This window comes from Chiloscyllium punctatum, chromosome 2 (assembly GCF_047496795.1).
Source record: "Chiloscyllium punctatum isolate Juve2018m chromosome 2, sChiPun1.3, whole genome shotgun sequence".
NCBI classification, from domain to species: domain Eukaryota; kingdom Metazoa; phylum Chordata; class Chondrichthyes; order Orectolobiformes; family Hemiscylliidae; genus Chiloscyllium; species Chiloscyllium punctatum.
In genome coordinates this window covers 34,233,650-34,245,656 of record NC_092740.1, presented here as the reverse complement: position 1 = coordinate 34,245,656, position 12,007 = coordinate 34,233,650, and the positions used below count along the sequence as shown (strand labels likewise).

The 12,007-nt window shown below is 35.8% G+C and overlaps 1 protein-coding gene across 4 annotated transcripts in view; it reads left to right on the top strand.

Moving 5' to 3' along the window:
* Positions 1–12,007, top strand: part of LOC140495961 (ufm1-specific protease 2-like) — a 49,596-nt gene that overhangs the window by 36,414 nt on the left and 1,175 nt on the right. For all 4 annotated transcript variants that reach the window (XM_072595306.1, XM_072595315.1, XM_072595332.1 and 1 more), the window contains 5 exons: positions 4,655–4,798; positions 4,952–5,116; positions 8,966–9,087; positions 10,343–10,419; positions 10,745–10,869. In XM_072595306.1, coding sequence (XP_072451407.1) covers positions 4,655–4,798; positions 4,952–5,116; positions 8,966–9,087; positions 10,343–10,419; positions 10,745–10,869 — 633 coding nt within the window. The remainder of the gene's footprint in view (positions 1–4,654; positions 4,799–4,951; positions 5,117–8,965; positions 9,088–10,342; positions 10,420–10,744; positions 10,870–12,007) is intronic.

The window sequence follows — 12,007 nt, the reverse complement described above, 5'->3', positions numbered from 1 at the left end:
CTGAATATTTTGAGGGGGTTTGCCCTGGTCCATTACTGAACTCTTTTCAATATTTATTTCCCCAAATTTCCTAACTTCCACATCCTTCTCCACAGTAAATACTGACATGAAGTATTCATTTAGTACCTCATCCATTTCCTGTTGTTCCATGTATAGGCTCTGTTGATCTTTAAGGGGCCCTATTCTCTCCCTGGTTACTCTTTGTACTTAATATACAAATAGAATCTCTTTTGATTCTCCTTAATTCGATTAACTCTATTCTCATTGGAAAGAAAAGACTAAAAGGAGATCTGATAAAAAAAAAATTCAAAATCATGAGAAATCTGGATAACCTTTCTACCAAATTAAAGGATTGAGAACAAGAAGACACAGATTTAAAGTGATTTGCAAAAATAGCAACCGTGGTACGACAAAAATCATTTTCTCACAAGTGATTCAGGCTTTGAATACACTACCAGAAAGTTTGGTGGAGGCAGATTCAGTTGAGGCATTTCAGACAGCATTGTATGACTATTTGAACAGACATACTGCAAAATCAATGCAGACACAATGGGCTGAATGGTCTGTTCCTGCGCCATAATTCCTCATGATCCAAATTTGTCTTTTCAGTTCTGATTTTAGTTGGTTGTTAATAAAAATTATGAGTTAACATGTCTTCTAAGTTAAATCTCAAGATACCTCTGTTGAGTATGTTTATAGTTCCCGATTTTGTATAGTGTTCCTGAAAGCAGTGAAAATACTGATTTCTGAGTCACTTCCCATGCCTCAAAATCACTTTGAAAGCTTTTTTTTCTTTTGTTTTTGTTCTTCATTGGGAAATAAGTTGTTCAAATAATGAAACCTCAAAACACTTTTGAATCAGATCCATCTGCTTTCTTGAAATATCAGTGTCTCAATAGACACCATTTTATTTTTGCCCAGTGATCAATGGTTTGTAATTATTTGACAGGGAGTAAGGAAGGATACTGGCGACAAGGTGATCTGTCTGATAGTTGTGTTGTAACAGAGACAGTACCTTGTGACAGATTTGATGTAGCTAGACCTGAGCCAAACAGGGACACAGCATTTAACAATACCTCTTTTTCTCTGATCTACAGAGGATTTTCAGCATTTTCTGTTTCAATTTCAGTTCTTCATCGTGAGCAGTAGTCATTTTTTAGATTCACAGTATCAGACTGAACAGTTTTACTACTTGATTGATAGCAAGCTATGGAAAGGTAGAATACAGTGAGTTTATATTCCCTTCAGTACAGAGGATTGAAGGATGGTTTGGTCAAAGTGTTGTTAGTGTTTACCACATTTGGTAGGGTGGATATAAAGAAGGTAAGAATGTGATAGGAGAAACAAAATCAGAACAGAAAGACCACATGAGTTGTAGGAACCAAATAAGCGCTCTTCATTCATCACAATGTAAGGAATATTTCAAATGAATTTTAGATGCAATTTCAACTTGAAAGGTGCTACATGGTAATCATCTTTGAAATCTGGTTGACAGATGGTAAGACCTAGCAACCGAATAAAACAGATGATAAAGTTCAGGAAGGAAACCAAAACCAGTAGTGGAAGAGATGTAGCCCAAGTGGTTCAAATAATGTTACATTTAAATGAAAAGAGAGGATATGATGAAAGGTATCAGACTTTTTAGGCTCTTTTAAGAAGTAGAAAAACATTTAAGACTAATAGGAATTGTGAATAAGCCCCCTGGTAGCAGTTGTGATCTGAATGCAGATATTACAAGTGCATAGCAAAGGCAACTGGTTTTAATTAGGTATTTAAACAATTGTTAATTTTTGGATTAGCAATTTGGATCCTGTGAGAAAAATATCAAATTTACTTTTTCAGTATAGTTTCCTGCAGCAATAGGTCCTAGAACCAATAGCAGATTATATAATATTTTAATAATAAGTATACAGTGAACAGTCCAAGTGCACGTGAAGACATATCTAATGGCAATCATAATATAATTGAGTTCATTGCTGTATTTCAAAAGAGTAAAACAAAAATAGCTATTAATATTATAGATTCTGGTGATGGTGATTATAAAGTAAGATTGTTCACAGTAAATCCTGACAAAATTTGTTAATGGGAAAGAATACAGATCAATGAAGTATTTTTAAAAATATTTATCACAACACAGACAGTTAATATCCTTTACAGTCAACCTTTTGATTTGAAATTGAAGAAAGCATGGGTGTTAACTGTTAATCAGCATTAATATGTGTATTCCTCATGACACTGTCTCTAGCAATCAGAATTCATTTACCAAGCAATTAGTATTCTTTTCTGGCAGTATAAATATCATTTTTCCCCTTGAATTGACACTCATGGAAAATTTCCAGATAAGTGCAAGGTTAAAACCTTTGTCAAAATGTGTATTTTTCAATAATGTTCAAAATATTAATGGATCAAGTGATTTGGTAAGATTGTGGCAAATGGATCTCGGTGTGTGTACCTATGAGTGTTTCCAAATTAGACTTAAATGGGGTGGATCTTTGTATTTTCTAAATAGAAAGCTAGGAGCAAGAGAGATCCAAAGGAACTTTAGGGAATATGTAGAGAGTTGTTAAAATGTTATAGACAGCTACAGCAAATAATCAAAAAGTTTAAGGCAATGCAGTGTAGATTTGCCTGTGTGATACCTTGATCCCACAAGCTAAATTATGAGTAGAAATTATAAACTGAGATTTGTACTCAATTTAGACTGTTAAGGGATTTAATTGAAGTTACCAAACATTAATGGGAACAAACAGGGTGGATGGAGAAAAATTGTAGTGTTGCTTGGAGAGTTGAGGATCAAGAGGCAGATGATGAAATGTAAAACCAACCCTCCCAAAAGTGAATTAGGAAATACTTCTTAAACATAGAAAGTTTGGAAAGAAAGTTTGAATCTCTCATTCATAAGTAACTGTTGGTTCTAGGACAATTGTTAATTTTAAAACTGGATTGATAGATATTTGTTAATAAAAGATATGAAAATTGGCAAAGGTAGTTACAGATCAACTGTGATTTCATTGAACAAAAATGAGGAGCTTATTAACCTATACTTTCTTTGTTTCTGACATTATGACCATATTTTATGTTATCATAACACTGACAACATGTTAAAAGTTGTATCCATGCAATTGAATATTATAATAGTTATCTTTCCCCTCTATGCTCTACATTAGAAACAAGTTGACACTTGAGCCATTTGTAAAGACACATACTAATTAACTAATTGGAACTGCTTTGTTTTCTGATTGTTGTCCCCCATTTCAGATATTTGGGAGTAAAAGGATATTCCAACCAAGGAAGAGGGCAAAGTGAACTGCAATCTAGATTAGATTAGATTAGATTCCCTACAGTGTGGAAACAGTCCCTTTGGCCCAACAAGTCCACACCGACCCTCCGAAGAGCAACCCGCCCAGACCCATTCCCCCCTGACTAATGCACCTAACACTATGGGCAATCTAACGTGGCCAATTCACCTAACCTGCACATTTTTGAACTGTGGGGGGAAACCGAAACACCCGGACGAAACCCACGCGGACACGGGGAGAATGTGCAAACTCCACACAGAAAGTTGCCCGAGGTAGGAATTGAACCCGGGTCCCTGGCACTAACCACTGAGCCACCGTGCCGCCCTAGATTGTTCACTTCTAGAAATGGCAATAATTTTAAAGTTTTCGTAATCTATAGTGCAGCTGCCCTAGTAGCTGCTAGATGTATAGATTTGTTAGAGCAAGCAGCACAATTAACTTTGAGTGCGAGCAGATAGGATCATGGGAACATAGGAGCAAGAACAGGCCATCAACCCTCTTGAGCCTGTTCCATCATTTTAGATTATGGCTCATCGTCTACCTCATTCTATTTCTGTGCTATCTCTATTTTTTCAAAACTCATTCCGGGATGTGGGCTTCTCCAGCTGTGCCAGCATTTATTGCTCATTCCTAAGTGCCCTTCAGAAGGTGACAGTGAGCTGTCTTCTTGAACTGTTGTGGTCCATTTGGTGTCGGTGCTCCCTCAATTACTTGATCTCAATAGTATTTAGGAACTTTTCAATCCCTGTCTGCAACTTAATGACAAATTTATACCAAGGGCTACAGGTGGGCAATAGTATAACCATATTCTATAGCGAGACAATTCCATAGTCCTCATGGATATTCCAGAGATCTAGTGAAGACATTCGTCCTCATCTCAGTCCTAAATAGCTTGCCTTTTATTCTGAGAATGTGTTACCTGATTCTACACCCCACAGTGAGGATAAACATATTTTTTGGATCATACCTTTTAAGCATGTTGTATGTTTTTATGAGCTTGCCTCTGATTCTTCTAATCTCCAGTAATGCAAGCTCAGTCTCCTCAATTTCTCTGCACTATCCCATTATCATAGCAATCAACCTGATGAAATTCCACTGCATTCTTTCTATATGAAGTGTATATACTTTCTTAGGAAAGGGAAACAAAACTGCTATTAGTATGTCGGGTACAGTCTAACCAGATTTCTTTACAACTGAAACAAGACTTCTTGGTACATTAACAAAATGAACCTTGATGAATTGAAAAAAATATTGTGAAAATTAGATCCTTCCGAACATTGATACTTATTATCTGAAGTGGCAAATTTTCTATGAAGTAATCAGATTAAAATGTTCACTTTTTTTTCTGTGTACAGGAGCTACATCACAAATTTAGTCTACAAGATAAACCCTATTTGCGCCGTTCTATGGCTTATAGTTTTCCAAATGATGATTTATCGAATAAATATCTGAAGACAATACACAAATATATCCCATCACCAAGCTCTGATGAGTTCCAGGTACAGCACAGAATTCACAATATTATATGTGCTTTTCGTAAAGTAGCCATTTGCTGTTACAAACACTGTTATGGTACTGTATCAAATCATAACTATAGAATCTGCAATTTCAATGTTTGAGTTTACAGATGCTTTTTATTTGCTTTCCAAAAGGTTTTTGTTGTGTATGGATCATACACCTTTCATCACTACTTGCAGGATGACATAAATGATGGTGGATGGGGTTGTGCATACCGTACTTTACAAACCATTTTATCCTGGTACAACCATCAGGGGTACATCAATGTACCTATACCAACACACGAGAAGATCCAAAAGGTTTGAGTAGTCTTTGAGTTATCAATATCTTTCTCTTTTTCTATGCTTTTGGGAGCTGTTCAACAGGAATCTTAGAAAAGCATTATTTTATGTCACATATTTTCATCGAAATGTTTATTTTTTTCAGTAGCCATAAAAGACAGCACAGTAATAATTTTAACTTCAAAGAAAAATTTGTTTGCTATATGATTTGTGTCCTGGCAGATTGGAAAACTGGAGCTGTGGAGTACTCTTTAAACCAAGTAGTGAAGTGAGATTTGGAAAGTTAAGGACAAAATACAAGACAATAGGGAGGCATGCAGCTCCCACAATACTCAGGAAGTTCACCACTAGACAGAAGAAAGCCGCCTATCCAGTAACTGTAACATTTACTCCTGCCAGCACTGCGTACAATCGTCTAAGTGCACTACAGCAACTCACCAACGCTGCTCTGACAACAGAAACCTTAAACTTGGAATCATGACTTCTCACAAGGAAATGTTTGATATTTCATGTCTGATGCTGGCCACAATTGAAACAATCTATACTTCACAAAGTTGGATTTATACATTTTTAGAAATTCTTTTATTATTCTTTGATATAGTTAAGTGATTTTCAAGCCGCCTCCTTGTTCAGATTCAATCGAGAGGTTTCATCCACAAAGACATTTGAAGATCTCATTGTGAGCTATACATTTCATATGATGAATTTTAATATCCAGGTAATTATGCCTTAGACACCCTTTTCAGGGTGAGGCACATAGTTCTAACCATATTATTTAGAAATATACTTTGAATCCCTGGCTGTTTCAGATCAGGTGACTTTGATGGCCATTTTAAAATGCCACAACTCATTTTTAACTTTTTTTCATAAGCTATGTCTGAGGTTTTAAGTATTTGTTGGGATTTTGAATATTTAAAAGTCTGTATTATGTCATTATAACATAATGTCCTTTTAGGGAAGAATATCTATCGCATTCCTGGCTGGCTGAGATGTGACTCCACATCCAGAGATATGTGAATTGCTTCTTAAAAGCAACTCCGTTATATAAACAGCTACAAAGTCAAAAAAAAAGGAATGATACCAAATAAATCAACTGGTATTGACCTAGGTACCAAGACCAACAACGGCAAGCTCAGCTCGATATACTCTACAAAATTCACCTTCTTAACATCAGGGCTTGTCCCAAAATTGGGAGAGCTGTTCCATAGCAACAATTTGATATATTCTACTCATTCAATAATATATTACAGACAATATTCCAGACACCACCATCACCATTCCTGGGTATTTGCTATCCCTTTGGACAGACCTACCAGAAGTGACACAATGATGTACGATCAGGAGATAGTTGCTCTGGAAGTCTTTGACATTGACTGTGGATCTCATGAAGGCTCATCAATTCACAGATGGACGAGAAACTTCTTGATGGCTATCATCTACTACAACCACCTCACCTGGTGCATCAGTATATCTACATATCTGTTGAAGACGAACTACAAGAAGCTCTGAGGGTGGCAAAGGCAGAGTTTACTCCTGAGTTGAGAGCTTTTGAAGTCCATCGTCAAGAGTGATTCACTAACACCACTATTGCTTGTGAGCTGGCTGAGTCCTAAAGGACACTGCTGCTAAAATATTTTTGCTTCTCCTTTGTTCATTCATGGGATGTGGGTGTCACTGGCTAAACGAGCACTTATTACCTACTCCTAATAGAGTCATAGAGATGTCACAGTACAAAAACAAGTCCTTCAGCCCCTGGGCCCATCCAAAAAAAACCTAACTATTCCTATTTTTCAACACTGAGTCCAGGGACTTGTATTCTTTTACATCACAAGTGCACATCTAAATACTACTTAAATGATATGAGGGCTTCTGCCTCTACCAATCTACTAGGGGAGTTCCAGGTTCCCACCACCCTCTAGGCAGAAAAGCTTTTCCTCACATCTCATGTGTGATGACCCCTTTCCACCTTCTCCAAGGTAAACAATCCCAGGTTGTCCAATCTTCATAACTAAAACTGTCCAGCCCAGACAACATCAGTACTGTCATATACCTCCTATAATGTGGATTCCAGAACCGTGTACACAATTACACTTGAGAAAATAGTGGTAAGCTGCCTTCTTAGTTGTAATAGTATTTGGGAAATTGGATTCTAAATTAGGGGAAAATTGACTTTATTTTTAAATTATGTGGAGCTGATGTTTTTGAAGAAGCCAGATAACCATTTTTGACTAGTGAGTTCAAAATAATTACTAAGAAAGAATGTGGCTTAAATGACAAGCAAGGTACATGTGAAGTTAATCAGTGAAATATTTATGTAGTGCAATTTTTGCAACTTCAGAAAAAACAGATGTTCAGACACCAGAATCGAGTTTCCACGGAAAAGAGCTGTAAAAGATCGTACGTTTCTTTTTAAATTCAGTGGAAAGAGTCATTGTGTTAGTCTGTCATTTTGTCTTTGGGAAAAGCAATAAAGGAGAGAATCACTTATGGTGAATGGACAGTAAGTCCAAAAGAAAACACCTGTAACCTAGTCAATTGAGTTAGGAATTAAGAGTTTAGATATTTCACCGGGTGACCATAAAAATATTACTTGGAAAACGATTGACTGTTTTGTTGCTGTCTATGTTAATAAGTTTCTAAATTGGTTTATTCTGCACTTTTTTTTCTTTTCCTTAATGATCTTATGTTATTTTGTTGAAAGTACATAAATTTCATGTGTCTCTGTTCACTGACTGACTGAAAAACCAAACTGTAAAACTAAAACAGTTTTGAGTAAGGTTTCACTCTTGAATCTGACTTGTCCAGTATTACCATCAGCTGGGATCATAATATTGCACTTAAAGGTATTTTCTAGATTTGGAACAACAATATACTTCCAAGTCAGGTTGGTGTATGAATTGGAGGAGAACTTTGAGGTAGTGATGTTCTCATGCCTTTGTACTTATAGGTGATAGATACTTCCTAATATTGGAAAATAGTATTCTTAAGACTTAAAACATTGAAAGAGGAGTAGGCCATTTGTCCCTTGAGCTTGCTCTGCCATTCACTAAGATTTTGGCTGAAATTCGTCAAAGTTCCTCAGACAGCACCTTCCAAACCAATGATAATTTATATTGAGAGGACAAGGGCAGCAGATACAAGGGAACATCAACACTTTCAAGTTCCCTTCCAAGCCATTCACCATTCTGACTTGGAAATTGTGGTTTGATTAAAATCCTGGCATTCCCTCCCTAATAGCATTGTGGGTCAACCCTCAGCAGGTGGACTGCACTGGTTCAAGAAGGCAGCTCAACACTGCCTTCTCAACGGCAACTAGGGATGGACAATAAATACTGGCCTAGTCAGTGATGCCCACATCCCACAAACGAATTTTTTCTTTAGAAAGCTGTCACATCTAGTGAGCTGATCTATTCAGAAACAAACATGTTCTCACTTTCCCCTATCCAAACAACTCCATTAGTGCAAGTAATATGTAAAAACAAAAAAAAAGGATTGGTAGCTTTTCTATCTTCTTTATCTTCAACTACAGGTGACATCAACTTAACCAGCATTATCTTATTGGAAATATTTATTTTATCCCTCTTGGGGAATAACTTAACTGCTCTTGTTTTTTTTGTGATATGGCATATTCAAGGTCATATGATGCCTTCACATCTTTGTACTTGATCAGACTTGCATTGTGATAGGTGCAGTTCTTCATAGAGTAAATAGAGGCCAAACCACTAGTTCTTTTAGTTTATATCCAATCAGCAAAGTAAAATACTAATGATAGCCAAATCTAATTCTCAGTTGTATATTTTCTGCTAAATTGTTTATATCTCTTTCAAAAATTGCCATTTAGTTTACTGCTTAACATTGTATTTTTAGATATTAGTAACTGCTGGAGATAAAGGCCCTAGTATTGTAGGATCAACGGATTGGATTGGGTCTTTTGAAATCCGGTCAGTATTAAATTCGTTTGGGATTACTTCAAAGATCATGAACATTCGGTAAGAAAGTCTAAGTAAACTTTTCTATCAACTTACTTTTCATATTTATAATTACATGCTCTTTGTTTGACTCATCAGATTTGCCTTAAATGTATTATTATTTAATATTTTTATGATTAGCACTGAAAGCTTTTGCTGAATTGGAGTTTCTATAATCAGATCGCATTGCCAGTTGTCCTTGTATTTTATGGTCATTTTTTTTCAGCTTATTTTGAACTTTCCAGTGACCACAAATGAACCTTATTATTTGATCTTAAGTCTTCATAAAAAAATCAGCTTATGTTGTAGGAATAGTAAAAGAGGTCTGAGCTAATGATCAAGAAAGTATAGCTAAAATCTCACCGTGGAAGCTGAGGAGACAGCATCAAATATGAATCAAAAAAAAAGAAAAATGCCAGTATAGCGATATGATCATGAAATTACTGAATTATCAAGAAAGCCCATGTGACTCACTGTTGAACTTTACAGAGAGTACACGATAGTGTCCTCTCGCCTGACTAGATGTGATGCCAGATGTACAGCAACAACTTTCCAACTGTTCTTTAAAATAATCTAAGATGCCACTCCATTGTATTGAATTACCATGTAGAACAATAATAAGGATAAACCATATCAACACCAGAAATAACAAATGCGGACCGAGCTCAGTCAAGGAACCAACGCATGCATTGCAGCAGTTATATAATTCTTTCTGGCGTAAAAATACAGTAGTAAATATGGTCCAACCCTGACCAACAAAATAACATAAGCATATTATTACATCCAACGTTGAAGAGTCAAATGAAGTTATTAGAAAGTCAGTCGCCATACACAGATCATTTAGGACTGAGATAAAGGGACATTTCTATACTTAGAAGGTGGTAATTCTATAGAATTCACTACCACAGAAGGCTGCAGAGTTCAAATCACTGAGTATATTCAAGAAGAGAGTGACATTCTTGTAAGATATTAATGGCATCGAATGGTATGGAGAGAAAGCAGGAACATGCTTGGACATAGAAGATCACCATGATCAGATTGCATGGCAGAACAGGCTCAAATCCTATTCCTCGTTTCTATCTTTAAAAAGTAGCAAGTCAAAGGATTGGAGTAGTTAATAATTCAGCAAAGTAAGATCCTGAGGTGGCTTAAGTGGGGATAAATAGCACATGAGAGTAAACTTGCAAGGAACATAAAAGCAGACTATAAATATTTCCAAAAGTTTGTGTAAAGAAAACGATTAGTGAAACTAAAATGAAATTTTGAACTTTTGCAGGGCAGGCTCTGAGTTAGTTTTGGCAGCAAGGGAACTTGCAGAACATTTTGAGGTGCAAGGTACTCCAGTCATGGTCGGTAAGTTTGTGATTTCTTTGTTAAATTTTCATTACTTCTAAACTTTTATTTGAATACTGCAAAACAAGTGTGTCAAGTAAATTATAAAACAAGACATGACTAATTATTTAAAGTAGCCTTGACAAAGAGCTGAATTTATTTTTTATGATTTCTAACTTTTCATAACAGGTTGTTATTTTTAATCAGTCATATGTTTTAAATTTAAGAATATATCTACACTGTCCTTAAATGCAGAACAAAACCTTTTGGTATGTGCAGTCCTACATTTCAGTGTTGAATCCTTAATGTCTTTTTAGACTGTTGTTGTTATTGCTTTGCAAAACAGGTGGTGAACCTCTTGCTCATACTCTTCTGGGAGTGGCATGGAATGAAGAAACCGGAGCAGTAAAATTCCTTGTCTTAGATGCACATTATACAGGAGAGGATGATTGGGCCAGTGTAATTGATAAGGTATATACAGGAAAACCAGCAGCACAAAATATTTTTCTAACTGTAAAATTTAAACTGCAATTTCAATGGAAAGCAAATTAGGTGCCAATGATATTAAGTATTTTGGTAATCCTGAAATGATCTATCAATTCAAATTTTATTTTGCCTTAATGCCTTAAATGAGTTCCATCTGAGAAACAAGCTCAATTTTCAAATGATTTACATAGCCATTCCTAACCAAGAGAGTGTTAATTCACACTTTCACATTCCATTATTTTATTAAAATAAAAAATACTGCTTTACGTAGTGAGTCATTTTATACACTTGTCACAGAACATTTTCTTTAGAATTAGAATAGCTTTGATTAGTTCATCTCCAATTACTGGGTTTTATTCAGAGTCTGAAAAAGAGAAAATGCTGAAAATACTCATATGGTCATGCACCAAACAGAAGTAACATACATTGTCTTTCATTCAAAATTTAATTTTTCCACATGAAAGCTATCTGGTTCTGCTGCCATATCTGAAAACAAAATACTGCAGTTGCTAGAATTATGATTTGCAAACAGAAAATTCTAGAAATATTCAGCACGTCTGGCAACAGCTATGAAGTGTCCAAATAATTATTGTATGAGGTTGATTGTCGCGAATCTGATTTGATTTCCTAATTAACTCTTGTATCTGTACACTGAACTGTCAAGTAAAGGATGTCCAAAACAAGGCCCAAAGACTAGGCTTTGGAGGTTTTGGCCGGTTCTTTATTTATGCTTTCATGTACATACTTCTTTGGTTGTAACATTTGAACATTGTAAGCCTGGGTTTGGAAAAGACTTGTTACCCTTCAATTTAAGCCAGTGAGACAGCAGTCAGTCCTGCAAATCTAGGAAGTTCAAATGTTGCAATTAATCATTTTTAAAAACCCAGCAAGTTTAAAGAGAAAACTGAGGAGAAAGTTGTAGACTTGAAGGGTCGCAATTAAAGATACAAAATTTTAAGCTGAAGGACAGAGGGTTTGCTGGGATTTGAGGCAAGATATTTTCACCCGAAAGTGTTGGGAATCTGGTACGCACTGTCTAGAGTGTAGTGGCAGGAAACTTCAACCTTTTAAAAAAATGTGGGTGAGCACTTGAAATGTCTTTTAACATTCAAGACTACGGGCA